General features: G+C 40.0%; 2 protein-coding genes across 6 annotated transcripts; both read left to right on the plus strand.

The window, feature by feature from the left end:
• Positions 1–766: 766 nt before the first annotated feature.
• On the plus strand, positions 767–12812 carry rab27a (RAB27A, member RAS oncogene family). 3 transcript variants are annotated; one of them, XM_071910273.2, is made up of 6 exons: positions 767–892; positions 6645–6812; positions 8634–8719; positions 8862–8965; positions 9816–9939; positions 10401–12812. In XM_071910273.2, the coding sequence occupies exons 2-6, from the start codon at positions 6660–6662 to the stop codon at positions 10594–10596; spliced, it is 663 nt and encodes a 220-aa protein (XP_071766374.1). In that variant the 5' UTR covers positions 767–892; positions 6645–6659; the 3' UTR covers positions 10597–12812. The 3 variants fall into 3 exon arrangements, with proteins under 3 accessions (XP_071766374.1, XP_071766373.1, XP_071766372.1); XM_071910272.2 differs by lacking the exon at positions 767–892 and adding an exon at positions 899–1058 and having other exon boundaries at positions 6610–6812; XM_071910271.2 differs by lacking the exon at positions 767–892 and adding an exon at positions 899–1058.
• Positions 12813–14520: 1708 nt separating this feature from the next.
• Positions 14521–23536, plus strand: vrk3 (VRK serine/threonine kinase 3). 3 transcript variants are annotated; one of them, XM_071910269.2, is made up of 16 exons: positions 14521–14575; positions 16728–16948; positions 17033–17191; positions 17344–17463; positions 17605–17739; positions 17919–18059; positions 18582–18625; positions 18751–18817; positions 19860–19944; positions 20040–20142; positions 20291–20383; positions 20539–20671; positions 21004–21121; positions 21352–21410; positions 21510–21646; positions 22520–23536. In XM_071910269.2, exons 2-15 carry the CDS (start codon positions 16729–16731, stop codon positions 21644–21646), a joined length of 1614 nt encoding a protein of 537 aa, XP_071766370.1. In that variant the 5' UTR covers positions 14521–14575; position 16728; the 3' UTR covers positions 22520–23536. The 3 variants fall into 3 exon arrangements, with proteins under 3 accessions (XP_071766370.1, XP_071766371.1, XP_078143563.1); XM_071910270.2 differs by having other exon boundaries at positions 17033–17176; XM_078287437.1 differs by lacking the exon at positions 14521–14575 and adding an exon at positions 16017–16059.
• The last annotated feature ends 37 nt before the right edge of the window (positions 23537–23573 follow it).

Below are 23573 nucleotides of genomic sequence, written 5' to 3' on the forward strand. Positions count from 1 at the left end.
TCCCACTAGTGGAGGAGCTGATAGATGCTAAAACATTTCCCAAAGTCTCCTCCGGGTGGCAGGCTGTCCTCTCCAGGAAAGAGCCTGCATAAAATGATAGTGATATGTGTCCATCATCCCCAATCAAACGCCATGCTTCTCAGATGTGAGATGACTGGACCATTACTTAGGCAAAAACACAACTTTCAGAATTATAATTATTGGTTTAAAGACATAGATTCAATTACTTGAAAGCTAACAACAACTTTTACCTTAATACATATTGACTTGAAAAGTTACTTTTAGCGGACTCATCTATTAGCTTGGCAAGTTCATCTCACCTGACCTCTCATCTATGATGACACTGTATGTCAGGCTCTGTGGGGCAAACCCTGTCATCAAGATGCACTTTCCTCCTCTTTATGGACTGTAGCTGGAGTCCTGGGGTGAAGTGCCCCAAAGGTGCTGGTGTGTGATGGTGCAAAAGCGCTTTGAACTTTTAATTTTTACTTTTGGGAATCCCAAATTAGAGACTTTTTTTAATCTGACATACAGTAACTACATTATGATAGTTATTGCACATGAAGAAACCCGCAGTGAATCAGCACAACATGCCCCGGGCCTGGTGGACCGACCTCCCCTCCACTCAGCAGGGGTTACGGAGCATCCTGTAGCCCCGTTAACCTTTCATCCATCCACCACACTCTTAAAGCACTTTAAAAGTGTTTCGCCTGGGCGGAGATTTCTGAAGCTCCTTTCCGACCCCAGCAGGTCTACAATAACCGAGCTGAGCGTGAGATGTGAGATGGTTTTGTAGCCGTGTGGTGTTTCCCCTCCAGTTAGCTGGTGAGTAACCAACGGCCCCGAGCTTCGTGGGAGGAGCCGCTTCTCCTCAGCATGAATACCACGGAAAGTAAGTAGTGTGGTGTTAATGAAGCTAGGCAGCTAATGCAACTAATGGCCCAAAGGGGCGACGGAGAAAGCACGGTCCTGATTTAGTTTACCTTTCGGGAAAGCCTCACTGTTAGTTTACAGCTGTTATTAATCACGAAACGTTACGCAGCAACGCCCAGGGGCTGGTAAGTGTATTTTCAGGAAATGTCACTCGGGGAAAACAGTTTCTAGCATCTGCCTGGAGTTAGCGAGAGGCTGGAAAGTTTGCTTAACTTGCTTGCTAGCCTGATTATTTGCTACAATGACTGATAAACTGCTTACAGCTCTTCAATTTGAACCCTCACATAATCCAAGACCAGACGCTGGGAAACATGTTTTTTTCTCTTGATTGTTTTTTTTTTGTGTTTTTTTTTACACCTGTCTTCTTCTCTTCTCAACTGTAATGTTAGCTTTTCTTTTCGGCAGCTAAACAGACAAACCTCTGTGTTGTGATTATAAATCAGTCCTTCACCCTGCAGGAATAGTAGTTAACACCTAACAGTTTCCAGGCAGTCTGGCAGACATACTGTAGGCTGCTATATTTCTGTGTGACAGATGAAGGTGGGAAGTTGCAAAATGTCTTCTAGAGATCCATATCATCTCCAAAAGTGTCATTTCTGTGTGAGAGGTCATCTGACCACCCAGGACGACCACATGAGGACCAGCTGAGGGTCATTAGATCAGGGTCATTCTCTGTTTTAAGTTGGCATTTGTTTCAGTTAATCAATTTGATGAGTTTCTGTCTCATCGTGGGAATGAGTTTTCAGTCATGCCTCATGTATCCTCTCACATCCTGGTGCTGGTGTTGGGCTTCTTCAACAGGTATTTTAATGACTGGATAGTTAGTGACATTGGATGCCAGAGTTTAAAGATGCTTGGCATTCATATCTATTATCACCCATTACTTTTTATAGATTTGTGGCATCTATAAAAAGTGGCATATCATTTTAGCACATTGTGTGGCAAGTGAGTGCCGAGGCATTTAGTGTCGCCCTTCTGCTACATCCCTTTTCATCTTGTGCAGTTACAGTGGCTTAAGTTTATGGTATCTGCATTTCCTCATTTTCCTGAGGAGCTGACAGCCTCTGTGTTGGACCGCTGCCCAGGGTGGGTCCTGCACTTCTTCTTGACGTCTGATTAAAGCCAGTTTTTGTTTGCTGGTCTGTGTGGGTGGTAGGAGCTGCCTGGCAAACACAGCTAATTCCCTCAGTCCTGCTGCTACAGCTGAGGAAGAAATGCCAGCTGAAAGGGATATCAAGGTACGGCTTGGAGCTGCTCCAGTGTTCAACCTGCTGGTCCTCCAAACAATCTGACCACCTTACAGCTATTCACCCCCATATTAAACTACAATTAGACAATCAGCAAAATGTCAGTAGTTTTCAATAATGAACAAGTACAACAATTGAGAATATTGAAAATGTCAGTCCTCCACAAAATTGTCAGGAGAATCCTGCTTTATATTATAGCTATCAGTTCCATACTAGACAAAATGTTTCTTAATATTTTGTTCTAGACACCAAAACATTCGGTTAACCTAATTGCAGTAGTTGGTCATGGAGTGTTTTCACTACCATTTCACAGTCAGTGAGCCTCTCCTGCTGTGAGGAGCCTCCACCCCACCTGAAAGAATTCAGTTACATTACTCTGAGTGGATCGTTTTAGTGTCACATGGTGTAAATGCTGTTTGTAAGACCTTTCCACTGAAGGGAAATACTATATTCTGTAACACCTTGGTATTTTAGTGCGACAGGGCCTCAGGTGCTGTCTATAAAGAGGTACAGAGTTGTTATTTTTGCTTTAAAAGTGGACCGATTTAACCCAGATTAGGTTAACCTACATGTTTTCTGAGGCAGAAAGGTCAATATGGGCAAGTTAATAAGGCAAGCTGGAAATGGGCAGACAAACACCCGTCTCCCAGCCAATGATTCACAATGTAGCCCTAGATTTTGATGTAGGCTAAGAGGAGACAGATGTCTTGCCAAGTATTCTGGCCAAGAATTCATGTTTTCTTAAAACCAACTCCTTTCCACCTTTTTGACTTAAGTGAATAGTTAGATCAGCATCATTATAGTTAATTTAGAGAAGTCTACATCCAGTAAAGGGATAAGGGTTAGAAGGTTGGAAATCAAGCCTGATAAGGGCATTAGAGTTCACTTTACGTTCAGCACGGTCTGTGTTAGACAGTAATTAGGATAAGAGTTAAATATTTCCTCTCACTGCTTCCTTTACTGCACTCAGAGTATTTTGTTGCCTAACATAACGGAAGATCTTGCCCTGCCATCATAGCTTTTGTGCTTCCTTTTCAAGTTGTGATAGGACTAGATAGTGTGATATAACTACAAAATGGTGTTGAAAATTCAGTTTTCAACACAGTTTTATGTACTAGGTGTAGCCTACTAATATGCATGACCACTTCCACCTTCTTTTCACTTTACCAACCGCCATATGGACATGTTATCTATGTTTTGAATTGGACCAATATGTCGTTTCTTAATGAGCATGCTCAGTTATCTTGGTGATAGTCTGTGGTAATTCACTTACATAATCTGCATCTTCAACAGTGTGGTTTTGCTTGACTTAGGCCACTGCAAGTAACATGCAGATATCCTGTACTGACTCAAGTTCGTTTGGATAGCAGCACAGCCAGTTTTCTGTCAGGACTTTCAATGATGTCAATTATTCGGGTGGAAAAAAGATAATGTCAAATATATATGCTGATAAACATGGTCCTTGGTGAGTAATCTCTCTTTTGGCTCTCAGAGTTGTTAATAGTGACTCAATGAAGGCTATTTGACTACTTAGCCTAAGTGTATCTTTATTCAACAAATTGTCATTTTAATATCCAAATAGAATAAGTGGTTCAAAAAAGTATTCACTATTTTTGACGTCTTGCACATCACACTGCTGAAGGATTTTAAAATACATGCACTGGGGACTTTTGTGTATCAGAGGGCCTTTCAAATGGAAGATGAGCGACAATGCAGGAAAGATGAAAAGTGGCAAGAAGTTGTCATGTTAAAGTGAATAAACCACCTTGCTTACATGTGAATACAAAGAATGTGCATGTTGTGGCCTGAGGAAGGAGGAGCAACTTAGTTCATTGATAGATGTGGAGCGAGCTTGCTAGCAAGTTTAGCCTGTTAGATTAATACATTTCACTGTGGGGTACCAATTTATAACCATACCTTATTATTTATATTCGTCAACAACAGAAGGCAGATAGTGAAAGTTTGGCCTGCTAATAGCCACGACTTATTTATATTATTAATAAGGTAGGGATGCTTTTTTTTTTTTGAAGATTTTTTTTCAGTGTACACTGATGGAAAGTGGCTGTGAAGGCCTGAAGGTCTTTCCATCATCGGGAAGCCAGGGAGGAGAAGAGTCTAGACTGCGTGGATTAATGGGTCAGGTTGCCACATAGAGGGTAAAATTTTAATTTGCATTGCACATTTCAAAACACACTTACAAAGAGCTTAAATAAAAGCATCAGATAACATCAGTAGTAAAAAGTAAAAAGCAATGTAAGCAAAGCAAGAACCTGAAAACGTCATGTAAAAAGTGGTTGTCAAGCACTAAAGATCATTACGTAAATATAAGTTTTAAGAACTGGTTTATACGATGATGCTGAGCCGGCCTAAGCTCCTTGGCCAGGCCGTTCCAAAGGCCTGTGTCTTAAAAGTGCAAAGTAAAATCTTAAAACAAATAAAAATAATACAAATTCCTCGTGCCGACAGACTCTGTGCCTGTAGCTGCAGAGATCAGGCCACAAGCGGAGCGTCAGACTTCATAGTTGCAGGGCTTCGTGTTCATAGTTCACCAACCTTTGAGGCACATCACCGGCTTGAGCAAACCACTTCCATCACACCGCATTTATCATGGATCTTGATTTTGCACGAGACCTTAAGCTGCTTATTGCTTAGGATGAAGGCTTCAGTGCCGGTCACAGTGGAAGAATGTTGGACTTGTCTGAATCCTTTTCTATGCCATGGTCATATGATTCATGCTATGTTTTCTTAGTTTGTACTGTAGGAATTTGTAGACCTTGCCGATTGGGAATTTAACATCCAGTAGATATCTGCTTCTTATTCTCATTGTGTAGCTGTAAGAAAAGGCTGGATTTCTATGCTGTAATTCTCATTATGTTTCAGTCTTTAGCCCAAAACGTGAAGAAAAACAGTCTACTAATCAGGGGAAAGTTCACTGTGGAAATTCTAATTATATAACTAGATATATAATTAATTCTAAGTACTTTCATGCCACAGTGTAGTGATGGTGTGTGTAGGCAAAAACTGAAATATCATTTGGTTAGGTGTGTGTGAGTGGCCGCAGAGGGACAGAGGGATTTCAAGTGTTTCCTGTTACTGTGTCAGCAAGAAGAACAGGAAAGACTTCATGGTACACAGATTAGCACTTCTATCTAGGCTACTGTGTCTACATTTCTAGAAGGGTTGCATCATATTGGAAAAAAAGGCTAAATTGATATGTATTTCTTCTCCCAGAATTGACTACAAGTTAATCCACATAGAACGTGAGTCTTATGTGGGTAGGCCTCGGCCTGTTTTCTCTGTTTTCCCTCACATAAAGGAAATGGATATTGCTTTAGGCCATGTTGCGATATCTAATGGGTTACTTACGGTAATGGTTATGCATAGTTAATAGTTTTAAAGTGAAGCCTAGGCCTAAGCTGTCTCACAGTCTTGTCACTATGTTTTGTAATGGGTACAATGTAACACGTTGCCAAATTCGGATTGGCTTCTGTAGTAAACTGAGTTCTGTGAGGTGCGGGACATTCGTTCACGCAACACTACATCAGAAAATTGGCACAGGCAGACCTGCTGTAGTGTTTGACAGCTGTTCATGCTCCTGGTCAACCTGCATCACCTGAGTGAGGATGGAGCGCATCTAAAGATGATGGCCAGTACTGTTAGTGAATGTAGATTGCATACTATTAACCAACCAGTTTGACTAAAAAGACTACAGACTAGACTACTGACTAAAAGCCAGGCACAGAACGGGACACAGATTGAGGTGATCAGTCCTTCAGCTCTTCATGAGAAATTAATATCTAAGTTCTATAATTGTTCATTTGAAACTGTAGTTCATATTAAAAATTATCTATGTTGGCAACAAAATGTTAGACAAATTATCTAAATGTCTTCAAGGAGACAGATAATGTATTAGCCCTGTAGTGGACAAATGGCTAATAATTAAGCCCCAGCTAGCCCTTATTTAGCCCTGGGGTAGACAACTGGCTAATGTACAGTATCAAAGACGTCCTGTTTTGTAACTGGCAATCTGTAGCTTACTAGAAGTACGTACCACACTTTCCACTTGTCCCGGATAATCAGACAGCCGTAAATGTCGAACGCTCCATGCGTGTTTGAGTGGATTGGTGAGCTGCTCGGGGAACTGTAGGGTGCTTTGACTGTGTGGGTTCAGATCCAGTTTGTGTGTCACCTTGGTTCTCTCTCTATCATCTCTTTACTTTACAACTTCACTCTCTTTCCTTTACAAGTTCACTCCATAATCTGGGGAAAGAAGTCATATTCTCATCACACAGTATATTGTCATTTGATCTCAGTGTTGTCTCATTTGTACATAGACCTAAATCTCAAAATACTCTGATTAGAGTGTGTCAAGTAGTTTGCCTTAGGTTTACAGAAGAAGTTTAGGCAAGAGGATGTTGATTGTTCTCAGGTTTGTGTGTTTTGTGTTTTGTGTGTGTGTGTCAGATATAAGCACTCACTATGTCTGATGGGGACTACGATTACCTCATCAAATTCCTAGCCCTCGGGGATTCGGGAGTGGGAAAAACGAGCTTCCTCTACCAGTACACAGATGGCAAGTTTAACTCCAAGTTCATCACTACAGTGGGAATAGACTTTAGAGAAAAGAGAGTGGTAAGTTGACATCTTCTGCTACATTACATGCTTCTGGGTTGTATGTGGGACATTTTGGAATAATACTGTTTTCTCAAGTCATTCTTATTTTTTGGCATTTTGAATTGTTAGGATTTCTTGTTGACTGTGGGTCTTCTTTCAAACCTTTCTCTGTTACTTCAAGAACCACCTAATTGAGAAGCCACTGCCCACTATATCTAGTCACTAGTTGGTTAGTGACTAGATATAGTGGCTTCTCAATTAGTGGTCAATCATTTTTTATTAAAGCTAAATGAGCATGTTATTTTAAAAAAGCACACGTTTTCCACTCTCCCCTTGTGATATAACATTTCTTTGTTTCAGTGCGAGCTACAAACATTTATGGCAGCCTAATTAGGAGCTTAAATGCATTCCCACTCGATTAAGCAAACCTCTTGTAACAAAAGACTACTGATGAGTGTTGCAAAACGAATCTGCGTAACGCTCGGAGGATGACTAATGTGGCTGAACGGTAGCACCCTCCTTAAGAATAAACACTTCATACCATATTGGCAAACACCAGAGCAATACAGTATTCAGTATTTACTCAGTATGCACTCATTGATGCTGTTGACCTTTGGCTCACAATATATAGTTAGCGATGTAGCAATCACACAGTGTGTTCATTTGAGTGAAAATTTCAAAACAAAAGTTCGGACAATTGCCATTTCAACTGAAAAATTGCATTAGTTAAGAAACTTTCTGGTTTAGAGCTGCCTTTCAGACATTGTATACTGTTATCTCTCTGTCTTCTTCCAGGGACTTGTACTGGATATAGGCATGTCATAAGTAAAAATATATTTTAAATATGGAGATACCTAACATTTGTTAATAAGCAGTCTTAATTGCTCACAGTTAACATTAGCTGGTGGTTCTGGGTCCTGTTTACACATTTGTCCTTTCTTGTCACGGCTGAAGCGCAGTATGTTTCACTGTGTCCTCAGACCACCCAGTGCTGTGCCAGCTGGCTTTCACTGGGAAAATCCATAAAGAGTGACAACGATGCATCCTGGACCAAAAAATCACTAAAGTCCTAACAAATGCAGTGGTATAATGAGGTGGATGCAGTGTCACAGAAGCCTGTCCAGTGGCCACAGGCGTTTAATAAATTGGATGGATACTTTAAATGGTTTGCATCCTCTAAGAAGCAGGTAGGGCAGAGCAGCAGCTAAACAAGTCAACCTTTCTCAGCAGCTCAGTTCAGTAACCTAACCCATCCTTCATGGTTACTCAGGTTGAGAGCGGACTAATCCTAAAGCTACAGAGCAAGGGGCTTGTTACCAGAGACACCAGAGTAGAGCTGGCTGCTCCCACATCAGAACATGGGTAGAAACGCTTTAAAAGTCACAATGAAACTGCATTTTGAGAGTGTCTTACTTCCATAATTTGACATTTCCGGTTGAAACAGGACGTTAGGGCGGGACATAACGTAGGGAGGCATCATTCAAAAATGGGGAAAAAATGGGAAAACAATGGGATATCCGTCAGGGAGAGAAGGGCAGTTTTATATAGTGGGAGGGGTTAGGGGGGTTTGTTAAAAAATATGTGATGGTTTTATTGGTTGGAATTTTCATGTTCGCTTACTGGTACACCATGAAGTTTTCCAGGAAGTAAAACTAATGGGATTGTGATGTTAACATACAAGAAAATGGCATTTATTGTTAAATAGCTGTATATTATGACATGGAAAATTAGCTAACAAGGTGAAAAGGTAATTTTTAAAATTTTAAATTAATAACTTTAATATCCCATGTTAAATGGAGTGCAAAGAAGATTTAGACCTCCCCTGTCTCTGTCCCCCAGGTATACAGGTCAAACGGTCCAGATGGAACTACGGGCCGAGGGCAGAAGATCCACATTCAGCTGTGGGACACCGCAGGACAGGAGAGGTACGTGAAGTGACATCTCCTACTTTCTACTTTCTCACACTCGCCAACCTGGAGTTGTCTTCAGCTGTTTTCAAAGACGTATTTTATCCATGATGAATGACATTTCTTATGAAGTGTTTTTTTTTTGTCTGTATGTTGTCAGGTTTCGGAGTTTGACAACTGCTTTCTTCAGGGATGCAATGGGCTTCCTCCTGCTGTTCGACCTCACGAATGAACAAAGTTTCCTTAACGTCAGAAACTGGATGAGTATGTCCTCTCGTTTACATTTTTAGTCATTTATCAGATGCTCTTATCCAGAATCAGTGTTGGTATAGCATGGAACATTTTTTTCTTTCCCCTAAAATAAGCTCCCATGACGTGCGCTGAGGTGCCGACCCGCTAATCATCTAATGGCACTGAACCATTGCTTTGACACAGAGGTCATGAGTGACTTCCTTTACCTCTCATTTCATCCCGACTGTTGTGCATTCAAATTACTATGATTTCATAGTGTTGCTTTGAGTAGTTATTATAGTTCTTATTGTTCATATATAGTTATAGTTGCCTAACCCTTGTTTCCAGTTGTTGCTAGCAACAGGCTAATGAATGCTGACGTCCCCTTTCCCAAATAATTAGCATTTTTCTAGCAAAAATCGCTATATAAAAAGTAATTGAAAGATGAAAATTCACAAAGTGCTGTCAGTTGATGTATTTTATTTCATGGAACAAAACAAAGTATAGCTAGTAAGCCTCTGTGTAGCACAGACTTGATTTTTGGTGTTTCTTGCAAATCCCATTCCATTTTTCAATGGGATTTTGGACTACACACCAAGTGGTTGAAACGCTAACTCTACAGCCTACAAAATTACATCAGACTTCACCTCTCTATTGCCTTGGGCACCAACAAGCCAGGTCCACCACTGCATTGGGCTGCCCAAAGTGGAATTTTCAGGTCAATTTTGTTCCTCCGCCTTTTTCCAGCCCTGCAAATCGTCCCACAGATAAATGATCCTTTATTTGTTCTCTCAGGTCCAGGTCCTTTGAGTTACAGCGTTGTAATCTACTAGGCCATAAAATTGGGCTGAATACATGATGAATTGCTGCTTGTGTTTTTCAGGCCAGTTACAGATTCACGCGTACTGCGAAAATCCAGACATTGTTCTTTGTGGCAACAAATGTGACCTGGGGGAGCAGAGGGCAGTCAGAGAAGAAGAGGCCCGTGAGCTGGCAGAGAAGTACGGGTATGTGTCAGTCTGGATCCATCTGTACATGAACCTCTCCCTCAAACGTTTGTCAAGAAGGCAGTGGCTGCATTGTTTGCCTAAGTCTGTGCAGGAGAATGTCAGAATAGATTGGTCCTCCTTGAAAGGCAAATATTTGTGCACATTTATAAAATATCCTGCTCTGGGCCTATTCGACACACCTGTAATGAATACAAAAAGTTCTCAATGGATTTGTGCCTCAAAAAATGTTTGTAAATGACTTTAAGATATGGGTCAACCCCATACTTGTGACACATATGAAGTTTTGGGCGGTCAGTTTTATTGGGCATAGAGTACAATACATTTTTGTGTTTTTATGTTTTTGAGTTTAAATTTTGAGGTTTTTTTTTAGTTTAAATGCCCTTTCCAAATGTTTGTCCTGCATTGTAAATGGTATCAGCAGTTCCTGATCCTTGTTTTCGGTGTTCTCTTCCATGCAGAATCCCTTACTTTGAGACAAGTGCAGCGAACGCACAGAACGTCAGCCATGCTGTGGATGTGTTGCTGGACCTCGTCATGAAGAGGATGGAGCGGTGTGTCGACAAATCCTGGATCCCTGACGGGACCGTCCGAGCTAACGGACCCACCAACCCAGACATCTCAGAAGGCTCGGACAGGAGCAAATGCTCATGTTAGGCTCCACAGCAACGAGAAGCCATTTTAGTTCCCCCTCTCTGTAATACTGGTGTAAAATAGGAATGGATTACATTTGATAAGACATCTACGTTCGTGGTGACATTGATTTTTAACAAAGATAGAGTATATATTGTATTTTATGTTAGGTAAAACTAACATTAACTGCTGACCACTGCCCCACAAACCAGTGCATTATTGATAAACTGTTATTGACGTGTTTCTGCTAAGTCAGTACAGAGTCAAGTGCCTTTTGAACACGGGCATTTTCATTTGAATTCATGAAATGAGTCTTTTAAGTAATTGATTCATATTGGCACATTTATTTCCTGTAATGCCTGGCTTAAATGTCCAACTTTGATCACCGGTTCAATATGCTGATCACATTTCCAGGCATGACTTCTGCGCTCCATATTGCCTGCCTCATCCTCACCACTCCACAGGGTGCCACAAAGCATGCTGCGATACCAAATATGTAATGTTATAAATATGTGAATACTCTCTTTACTTGCTGAAACATTAGCATGCATTCACACTGCGAGCAAGGCACTTAGTCCATTCATTTTCTACAGCCAGAGAAACGTTGACTGATGTTAACCACGGTCACCTCATTTCCTCTTTGTTGGCGCAGAAAAGTTGGCTGTGGCTGAACTGAAGGGAAACGCTACCCACCAGCAACCGATTATGTACTACTGATGTGATACTTGTGTATGTCCAGAGTAACGCTGCGACCTCATTGGCGCTACAGCAAAGAAAACCGTGGCTCAAATTGTCCATCCAGCATTAGCTCGGCAATCTTGCTAGTGGAATGAAGCCAGAGTTACTTTCCACCTTAGCACTTATGTATTTTGTTTCCTAAATCAACACTTGTGATTATGTTTGCCTGCAGAATGTAAATTATGGAATACAATTTGACCAAGCCACGCAATTACAAAATTGGCTCTTCAATGGTTTGATAGTTGGGGTAAATGGGTCACCGATATTGAAAGTAGAAACTGAGCAGTACCTCAGGAAAACATATTTTTATCTTTATACACTTATTTGACCTTTTTGTGCATTTCTTCATCCTGTTTTATAAATGGATCTCAAAATGCACACATTCATTTGGGATTTTTTTGTCTGAAACCTGTGCAAAAAAACTGTAAATTTATTTAATAGAAAACAATTCAACACAAGTCTAGTCTGTGAAACTATTCTTCATATTTTATTTTGGATAACTTCAAATTGTTTTGTAGACATGAAATGTCTAGAGAGAATAATGTTACTGTACAGTACTGTAGGCAGCATCAGGTACAGTGAGGCGGACTTGGATCCAGACTCCTGAATTACTCATTTTTGGTTTTGGTTTTATTCACTTGTCAAACATGCCTACTGTTTTGAATTATACATGACTCAACAGTCTTTGGGGCTGCTTCCCTTACACTAGATCCCAGATGAGCCCCAAATATAAGTTTGTAGAGTAGAGTTTTGTAGATAAGATATCACGTTACAGAATTGTATAACTTTCTATATTGTGGGTGTGAGTAAACAGTCCGGTGAAACTTCCAAAATAGTCATCATTCTCTCATTAGGCTAACTTCTGGGAAATTAAATAACAGTAAAATTAAACTATTCTATATTGACGGGGATTCCTCCTTAGGGCCACCTGGAGGTCCTCAGACCGCACTTTGAGAAGCATTCACGCTTCATTCCAGTCTGCTCAGTGTCAGAGCGTCAAAACGGCCTCCTGAGGAAACCCAAGCCAGAGCTTTGAATACTGAAGCTGTGGTTAATAAGCAAATACAACAGTTGAAAAAAACAAAAAATGAAAATGAGTTGTTCAGGTGCTGCATCCAGGAAGGATTGCTTTAGCATAATGTAAGTTTCTAACTTCTAGGTTTCTGGGCACTAGAAGACTCCATTGCTAAATTACATAACCATAACTACATTATTGGATGGAAGTCTCTGTGTTTCAGGTGTTAGTCTGACCTTCATATGTTAGCAGGGGCATGTAGATTGCAGGGTGTTTTAATTTTTCAAAGCTAATAAACCCACATTTTGGTTTTACATTTTTGCAATTTTTTGGAGTAAGCCTTTGTATAAGTAAGAAAATGAAATGGGGCTTTTATATCAGACACTTTACCTTCATAGTGAGCATTTAGAATCCAAATGCCCCCTGTACCATTTCTTTGTATATACTGTTGACATTTTACATTAAAAATGTGTAACGTATAATTGCACTCAGTAGAAAAAGACATATTATGTGAGAATATTTGTCCTAACTGGATTTAACAGTTTCACACACAAAGGGTTATTTATGATACACTGTCATCTATTCTTGAATAGTATAAGTCCTGATCACATGATATATTTAGTTAAGACTGATCATTAATGTAAACCGATATATATTTCACACTCTCACAATTTCAGTCCACAGATTCAAATATTAGCAAAATTATCACTAAAATCTAATTTGTTTGATTATATCATGAAGATTGGCCTGCAATATAGATCTGATATTGTCAAACATGCCAAACACTTTCATATGCCAAATATGTAAATTATATCTAAAAATAAATGTTTAAATATTTATTTAATCATGTCTTGAAGCCATATCTCATTTACTTATCTTGGAAACATTTCACAGCCATGTCAAAGGTTCACATCATGTTCTATGACGTAATTAAAAGTTGGTAACTTTTTGAGGGGAGTTTGTGAGGAAAATGGATGAAAATAAGACTTGAGTCAGTGAGTACAAAGGTGCCGTGGATATCAGGTCCCGTAGCCGCTATTAATCTATTGCATGTTGTTCCTGCAACACATAGGACTGTAAATAATAATCGCTTCACCATGATGCAAGTAAAATTTAAGTACTTTTCCAGTACTTTTTCCAATATTATTTTAATAATGCCAAGGATATATAAGTAACTACATTTTACATTACATTAATACATCCCATTATATAAACATAGCCAAAAAGAAGATTTTAATGAATGTGACTGGGAAAACTGTAAATTGAGCACTTATGAAGTGGGGATGAGCCTGAATGAGTGGGTGGAAAGGAAGGAAACTTTAAATTTTTACCAAATAATTAAAATTCAAAATCTGAAATGTTTTGAGTCAATAATGGATCCAAATTCCTTTCAATGTCCTTGACATGTCTCTACAACTTGATTGGAGTCCACTTATGGTTAATTCAATTGATTGGACATAAGTTAGAAGAAACACCTATGTCAATATCAGGTCCCACAGATGATGGTGCATGTCAGAGGAGAAACTCCGTCATGAAAGGAGTCGTATTGGATTTCGAAAACATGTTTTCATTTTGTCATTATTGTTTGCAGATTGTTGACAAAATCTCCACTGAAGCCATTTTTAATTCAGGCTGCGTCATCACAAAATGTGGAAAAAGTGTTTCAGAAAGAAAAGTTCAAGTGTTTGTGGATGCTGATGAAAGCTCAAAGCCCTCCCCCCTTTTCCTCTTCACCAAAAACAACGGCCTGGCAGCAAGCAAGATTAAGTTACATCTGATATCAACAACAATGATAACAGCCCTCCAGTAACAACACTGTTATTAAAAAACATTGCTGTGATTATGCTGTTAGTGACTAACTGAAAATATCCATACACAATATTAAAGACCAATAACACTTCGAAGACATATTTGGTAAGTAATGTTAGCTGACATTGGTTTAATCCGGATTAGGTATCTATTATTTCCGTCCACATCTTATTACATTTTCATACAAAACTGCGAATATCTCACAACAAGCATCAACATAATGTTAACATTGCAGAGGAGCCATGATGCATCATGAAGTGGTTGCTGAAGATACTGAACAGGTGTTGTCCGTCCTAACCTCCTACAGGGGGCAGCACGTGGCCAGTGCAACTTTGGTGCCAGAAAATATTAGCAGACGAAGAAGAAGATCACTTCTGCTGGAAATCCTGAAGTGTAGGCTGACTCTGACCAGCGGGGAGGAGTGCCTTCCTCTGGACTAAGGTACCTGAACAGGGACCTAAGCAGCCTTGGGTTTAGGGATAAGCTTTTAGGAATAGAATATAACCTATAATTGTACCCAGGCTCCAGTTTTAAAGACAGACCACCAGGCTCCAAGCCAGCAGCGGGATACTCCCGTCGATAACGAACTACCCTTTACTTTCCCCCAGGGTTTTTTCAAATGCTACAATCTTTGTCTCTCGTCTCAGCGTTAGCTAACTGTTAGCTCTTTACTATATTTTCACATCTGAAAGTGGCACATGTTAAATTAACGCCATGTTAGTGTCACAGGACCTGCTGCTTTCTGAAGCTACTGAATGCCAAAATGGGTTGGTTTTTCATGGTGTTGCCTCACTGCTAACGTTAGCTACCTTAGCTGTTAGCTAAGACTGTGTTGGTCGTTATGACTTGTTTTGCATACATTACAGTAGAATAAGCTTCACTTCCTAGATCACCACAAAATGCGAGCAACCAAAATTGCGTGTAAGGTCTGAACTTCTATTCCCTTAGAGTATTCCCGTGACCACAGAGTGATCATGAGTACTAGGAAAATAAACAAAAAGTAAGATTTAGAAGGGACACACTCATTGAAATACTGTATATTCAACAATGAAAAAGAACCATAATTATCGTGTTACTTAGTTTTTGACATATAATAAACCATCTTACTTGGTTAGATAGGAAGGAAGGTGCTTGTCAGAACATGAATCTCTATGACAACCGGCGTTCTTTCATCACCAATAGAATGTTGGCTGTAAACCAAAACAAGGAAACATTTTTTTACATTCTAAAGGAAGAGTTTATTTAAACCCTTTATTCATTTAATTTTTTTCTTTGGGCAATGTTAATCCTTGTCATTTATCAGTGAGCAGAATACAGCAGAGAGATACAATGGCAAACTGCACTTCAGCTAATACATCTCCAGTTCAATAAATATTCACAAATGATCATTTTCTTGGACAGGACTAGCATATGTTAACTAGGGGCAAACCCATGAGTCAATCAGGTTTACCTGAGTGAAATATGGGCCAGGTCGAAAATTATTTTGCAAAGAAAAAAGTGTTTGTAGCAAAAATGCATCAAATTTAAGCATTCATGTTGACTGATTTGTAGAAAATCTATACCAAGATATTTCCAACTATTACAGACACCAGAAGTGTTCACACACTCAATGCAGTGCATTATAAGTCAGTGAAAGCCTAATGCGGAAAAAGTTAACTCCTAACAACTCCATGTGCTACTTTTCCCAGCTTCAATATTAGCCTACATCTAGAGCTGGACCTAGGTACAGTGTCTGTGTCTTGGTTCCATGTTTCATCTGTTGTTAAAGATCTCAATAGTCTCAACACTTTTCCATTGATTGCATGACTTGTTCTATTTTGGCCTGCTAAATTTCTATTGTTTATTTTGCTGATATTTCATACACTGACTGTTCTCAGGTACATTGCCCAAACAGTTGCCTGGTGCATCACTGCAGTAAATGAAAGGTACTGGCAAGCTTTTCAAGAACATTAGTGAACAAAAAGGATTTAATTTAATCCAAACTTAAAACTGGGAAATCACTGACTAAAGTAGCTTCTCACTGTAGCAGTGAAATGATTTTCTGCACTTTAAGCGAGTTTGCCAGATAATCAATGCACAGATCATATAATTTCACAACTAAGTACACATGCGCTGGGTACATGACAGATAGGAGTAGTTGCCGGATATTTGTCATGTGGAAATGAATAATCTGATTTGTCAGCTGTATATGTGCTAATAAAAAATGTGCTATAGTAAAAACAACTTATATGCAGTGTACCTGCAAACAACATGGGCAACATGAACCTGAATTTGGCTCAAGAGTTCTGGCTGGTATGGAAAACGCAATCCTGTCCACTTGAGCAGCTAAAATGTCAGCCTCTCTAGCTGCTAACCAGCTTTTTAGCTGTTCAAGTGCAATATCAAGAGCATTATAATTTGCTCGTGACGGAGTGCCTCAATAAGAACTGGGCTCTGTGTGTTTGTCAGTGCAGGTCTGTGGGTGCGAGGACGTACGCACAGGATCAGCCCCAGTATTACACTAGGTGGAGTTGAGACATATCTATTGTCTGTCAGTCAGTCAGTGTGTCAGTCCATCTGTCTGTCTAATCTCTCATCGAATTGTTTTTTGCAGGATGCCTTTCCATTTCTGTCCCCAGTGTGGGACGAAGCTGCAGCCTGACTTCCGATTTTGTCCATCATGTGGGGAGAAGCTTCCTTCTCCTGTTGATAGTTTGGCACCTTTGGGTGCTACCACTTCTTCAGGTGTCTCTCCACTCAGAAGTGTTGAAACGGCATCATCAGTAAACAAAACAAGCCTGCCTGCTTCAAACACAACTTATGAAGCCGCAGAAAGTAAGAGCTATGCTTTTGACAACATTTGTATGTCTGCACTGGTGTTAACTTGTGAAAGTTGATGTCAGTTGTTCTCTTCTATAGGCCTTGCGTGTATCTCGTCCATTCCAATATGTACTCGTCCTCCACTGCGAAAGACCCGTAACTCCCTTCGTGTGGACAAGGGAGATAAATCCCCCTTCAAAGGTGCCACCCAACCTGTGGCTCCCTCCTCTACTCCTGTCGCAGGTAAAAGGGCTAAAGGTATTTACATGGTCTTGAAGCAACAATATTTTCTGAGCAATAATGCGTTCTGATAAAAGACTGATTTTGAAAATTAGATCTATATGAATACATTGGGTGTAGTTCAAAATAGGTTGATAGCCGATGCCTTTATTCTTGGTCTCTGTCAACAGATAATGGTGTTGGATCCCAGGTATCGCCACATAAACTACACACAGTTACTTTCAAACTGAACGAGGAGGTTGAGCCGGCGCTAGAGTCGTCTTCACCTGTCTCAAAGTCTCCTGGACGAGGTGAGCTGAAACAGAAAAATAAACGCATGACGATTTCTATCCATCCACATAGTGTTGTGGAAAATATGATTCCTCTCTTTTCTTTGCTTTGTCACAATCTTTTCTCTCCTTTATATGCATTGGGACTGGATCCATGCGCAGTGAAGGGAAAGGGAAAGATCTCCAGGTCTGTGAATGACAAAACAAGCAGGAAAGGGGAGGAAACAACGGTAGATTGCCATTCCTTGCCGGTCTCTTCACCTGTTTCCTCACCGATCTACAGGTCCCCATCAACAGGTGAGCTATCGCAGCCATCAGAAAAACACAAGACATTACACAGAGCAGGCTGAATGGCACTGCATTTATTTTATGCTGTACTGACCTACATGTAAATTTCTTATTTTTATCTTTTGCTCCTGACTGTCATTTTACCTTTTCTCTCTAATATGATTCATCGTGTTTGTATTCATGTGCAGTCAAAGGAAAGGCAAAGAAGGCAAAGCGTGTTCCTGCTGTGGAGCCACTAGAGGAAGGGGAGGAGGTGACAGACACAACGGGCAGGAAGTGGAAGTTGGTGAAACTGCTTAGTCAGAGCTCAACAGAACTGATCTATGATGGTGAGAGATCATATCGATGATATTGGTGTTCAGTTCTGAAGATATACACAATTTTTTTCAAGCTGTCTCTCCTCCTTGAAAGTTACAATGAAGCAGTCTGGGATATTTAGATCACATATTTCCTATAATCAGTCAGCCAGCATTTTTATTTTTTAAATCGCTTTTTGAAGTAGATATAAAGGTCACAAGACAAAGATAAAATGCATTAAAATAAAACTAGCACAAATAGGCAAACCCACAGTTGGAAACAAGTTTGTAAACACATTTTAATAACATTTAAAAGATAAAAGTTTACCATTCGTAGATTCAAGGAGAAAGGATAGCTTTTTGACGGTATGTGTTGTGTTTTCATGTTGTTTAGATTTAGAGAGTCACAATAGTCTGCAGTAGTCTATAACTCACACTATATATTCATAAGACTATAACAGTCTTATGAAAATGAGGAAACTGACAGTAGAACCAAGCCCCGTCTTGTCACATCTTAATATTCTCCTTGTTTCCTTTTTGCAATCTTGCAAATAGTGTCACCGTCCAATTCCAAGGACTCTAATCACATCCTCAAACTGGTAAGTGTAACCTCATCACGCCTTTGAAGTTTTTCTGAATACAGCATCCAAAAAGTGATGCATTATCATCTCGCTTGCTATGCTTTTATCTAACGTGATTTTGATATATATTTGATATCTCTTAGGGAGCTAAAGATGGGAGGATCTTCAACGAACAGAACTTCTTGCAGAGAGCCGCTAAGCCTTCATCTGGTGAGGCTTATGAATTCTTTTCTCCCAAGCTTAGCATGGTCAAATCTTCAGTTAAGTTCCAGCAATACATTTGAATGTTTATTCCCAGGCGTTTCTAAGAGGGACGAAAAGCGTGAAGTTTAGAACAAAATGGATATAATGTCATATGTTAAGGGGTTATTATACTGAATGGACCTCAATTTTGAAAAACTGAGAATAAGGAAGATGAGGAGCAGGAGTGTGTATTGTGGTACATTTTTCAGGTGATACCTAGAAGAGATCTAAATTTTGTCAACATTTTTGTCAAAACTGCCGCTCTCTCTCAGGATTGTGCACATTGTGTGTCACAGTCAAGAGTTTACAGAAGTTAGAGCAAGCCAACTGAAAGACAGAGTCTCTCAGGCGACACCCAGACACTACCACAGAAACCAGTCAGAAGAGGTTGAGATCCACCAATATTGCAGCCTGAAATAGACCTGGCTGGTTGCTAGCGATTTCCCATGTGATCTAACTACACAATAAAAAGTAAAATAACACTACCATCTATCTCTCTCTTTATAATCCATTCAAGCAAAGCAGAAGTAGACAAGCGCTTAGTCAATTGGAGTAACATTTTTACAACCCCCCCATTTATTTTAGGCATTTTTATGCTTTATTGATATAGACAGTGTGAGAGAGAGACAGGAAGGTATGGGAGAGAGAGAGGGGAGGACATGCAGCAAATGACCGCGCTCTACTCGGTGAGCCACCGGGGCGCCCAATACGATTTATTTAAAAGACAAGTCTGATTTATTATGAGAATAATCTTGAACATATCCTACAACTTTGATTTAATTAACTTGTGAAGCACTTTGTGACGCCCGCTCTAGAAAGGTGCTGTATAAATAAATAAAAGTATATATGGTTCTGTATCTATTGTATCAAACTCTTTAGTTGGGTGCCTCCCCTTCCTATACCTGTTGTGGACCTACAGTGTGTTCAACCAGGCCTACCTGAATACACAGGGACTGGCTGAGAGACGAGGTCTGACTACATTATGTGAAATGTTCTTGTCTCTCCCTAGTGGACAAATGGATGAAGCACAACAAGATGAATTTTCTCGGGATTCCTTCCTGTGTGGGCTTTGGTCTACATGCCGATTCCTACAGGTGTGAGAGAGCGCTGTCTGCTTGTGAAGTTCTGCACATTATATGACTGCATCTTGGATGATAGCAGAGGTTTGCTATGTTCTGTGTTTTTGTAGGTTTCTGATTTTCCCCAGCATGGGCCGATCTCTGCAGTCTGTCATGGAGGAGGAAGAGGAGCTGCTGTCTGAGAAAGCCATTCTTCAGCTTGCCTGTAGAATAGTGAGTTATCTCTTGTAGGACTCGTTTTCGGACGATACTCTTTAATCCCTGAAAAAAAAAACATGATCAAGAGCTCATTAAAAACTATGTATCCGTTTCCCATGATGCTGCTTATGTAACAAACCATGACATTGTTTTCTCCTTGCAGTTAGATGTGCTGGAATACATCCATTCAAATGAGTACGTTCATGCCGATATTCACGCAGAAAACATCTACATCAAGCCAGGAGAGCAATCACAGGTCAGAAACATTCTGGAGTGCAAACTGCAGATTCCTGAAATATCAGTTAATGTACATTTTCATGATGTACATATCAGTGTATCAATTTTTGTGCTTTTGCTTTTAATATGTGATTCATTGCTTGTGTTTGTGTGTGTGTGTGTGCGTGTGTGTAGGTATACCTTGTAGGGTACTGCCATGCTTTCCGGTACTGTCCAGGTGGGCAGCATGTAGAGTACCGCGAAGCTAGCAGAACGCAACATGAGGGCGCCATAGAGTTCATCAGTCTGGACGCCCATAAGGGAGCAGGTGAGTCAAAAACTAAAACATTCCTGCCCATGATAGGGAATTACACAGACCTGTTTATTTAGCATATTCTGCAGTCTACGATAAACCAAACCCTACCAGCCTTCATCCCTTCCCTTCCCTGCTGCCGGTCTATCTTTATTCTTTGGCCGCAGACACACACACACACACACACACACACACACACACACACACACACACACATAATAAGATTGTGATTTGTGTTTCTCTTATTTTTAAGTTGAATTGTGTACATAGTGTTTCTGCCTTGTGAAGCTGTTTGTGATGCTTTTTTTGTAAGCATAAGCATTTTTATAAGCTGCTTCTTCTTCCAGCCCCATCTCGACGCAGCGACCTGCAGTCTCTGGGCTTCTGCATGCTGCGCTGGCACACAGGAACGCTGCCATGGGCTGAGCTCACCAACCCCGACCAGGTGGCCGCCACGAAACGGAGGTGAGAGAGTTTATCATCAGTGGAATCACCTGCATTAGGTCCACATAAATTTGAAAAAGCATAGAAATATTACAATTTCTAACTTCTAAAATTTCTACATTGCTATGTTCCACTGAACTAGGTACTTCAGTTATGATGTCATTTTTTTTCCAAAATGAAATTATGCAAAAATAGTTTGTTTGTTGACAGAAAATCTCAGTCACTTTAAAACATTTCAAATCTCATCTCAGGTACATGGAGGATGTGCCTGCACTGTTGAGTCACTGCTTTGGGAAGAAGCGAGTTTTCAGTGAGTTAAAATCCTTCTGAACATTGTTTATGTCATATAACATAAAATCGGTGTGTGGTTACATGACCTTTGCTCATATGTGTATGTGTCTTGGTGCAGGTGCGCTGCAGGTCTACCTGACTGAAGTGACGGCTCTGCAGTACTCCGACCAGCCGGACTACTCGGCGCTGAAGGCCGGGCTAAGTGCCGCCTTACTGCGGCTGGGCGGCTCGCTGGAGCAGCCGCTCGGCTTATAGGTGAGAACACACAACTGAACCTGAACATCTCTGGTACACAGCCTGCTTTTGCCACTGATTACAGATGAGCCACTTGCTTTAGCGCGTAGTCCTGATTTTACATTGTGAGATTCTGCCACTTCAAGCAGTATTTTAACTTGTATAGGACTTTCTCTAGACAATGATATATTTTACTTTTTTGCTCTTATTCTAAGTCACTGTGGATAAGAGATTCAGCTCAACACTGTGAACACCACAGTTATTTGGGCTGTGGTACATTGTTTTATCTTTTGGCTCCAAATGCTCCAATTGTGGTTTTGATGTAAAATGACACGACGACTATGTGGTTTAAATGCAGTCAGCTTTAATTTCACAACTTTTTCAGCTGCACCTGATGAACACTTAAAAATTTACAGTTCCTCCTCTTGTACATCACATTCTGATTTTAGGGTACCAAAAGGTTTTGGACCGGTTAAGGTTATATTCAATAAGTATTCAGGATTCAAAATAATTTAGTAGACATTTTAGTATGAAGTTAAAAATTCTGATGTCCACAAACCCTCTTGGTTTGTAGCTCATCATGGTGGTATTTCCCTCTCTTCTTAATTATTTGTACATTTTTTCTGCCTTTTTATAATCTTTTCTTCCTACCTACACGCCTCACCATGGATCATAGTAACATTTTGACACTTGGGAAATGCATTTGTCTTGTTTGATGCCTGGTTTTATTCATTATTGGAAAATAAAAAACACTTAAATGTTATAGTGATTGTGCTACTTTGTGACTAAATACGAATATGAAGCCTTAACATCAAACTGTCTGGAGCTTAGCTCACTCTGTGTGACAATATTCAAAAGGGGTGTGTAAGAGTGTATTTTTGTTTTATTTTTCAGAGGAATGGCACAGAAAGGAGATAATTGGAAGATGGACTTTTACTGATTTTAGAGTAATGATGTGTTTTAGCTGTGATGTTTTATTGCACTAAAATGGGAGTGATTGTTGCGTGTTTCTGTTAGCACAGCTGTGACTGTGCCAGGTTTCCTTGTGTAGTTCAGTGGGTCGACCCAGACACTAACATTGTCAGGATTTGGTTCTCATGGGGTCAATATATGAGTTCATGGTGCTGTAAGGTTCTCTGGATGAAAGTGTAAAGCAATTGCATTTTGTCTGTTGTTGCTCACAGTGCACTGCAGTTTGTAGCATTACAGTGGCAATGTGAATAGCAGAGCCCAAGTTGCAATTTTTAATACACAGATTTGAGGTGATTTGTCATTGTTACAGTTGCAAATGTGTCACAGTGTTCCTATACTTTTTTGTCTGGTGTTAGGAGTTTTAATTAATCTTTTCTGACATTCTAAAATGCTTTTCAGTGATATACCTTCCACTTTGTCTTTATCTCCTGTGAATGTCAAAGGAAAGGAGGATGTAGACAAATGTAAATTATGTATACATGCTTACCTTCATTTTCTGATATGACCAACTAATGTAAAAATACTGGAGACAAGCCAGCAGACATGGATCAACAAATGACCCACTCCCTGACGCTTCTTTACATGATGTGTGGGCCGTTGGGCGTTTGCCTCAATAAATGGCTATTTTATTAGCAAGTCGGAGTGCCTTAGTATCCTTCTGAAATTGAATTCTGAACCCTGAAATCTAAAGAGCACTCCTTTAGCATTTTCCTATGTGGATCAGAATCCTTCTACAGTTTCCAAATACTCCCAACAATTTCACAGAGAGCCAGCTTGGAGCTCTTGGTGTGACGTTTGTTTCACCACAGCGCTTCCTGGGCTGAGACTGTCACGGTCCAAATTACAGCAAACCACACACACACACACACACACACACACACAGCTTGCTGATTCATTCAACACAAAAATACACTCAAAGGTATTTTCAAAGAAACCTTTATAAAGTTTTAACATTTCTGAACATAAACATTTAAAT

This window comes from Centroberyx gerrardi, chromosome 1 (genome assembly GCF_048128805.1).
Source record: "Centroberyx gerrardi isolate f3 chromosome 1, fCenGer3.hap1.cur.20231027, whole genome shotgun sequence".
Taxonomy (NCBI): Eukaryota; Metazoa; Chordata; class Actinopteri; order Beryciformes; family Berycidae; genus Centroberyx; species Centroberyx gerrardi.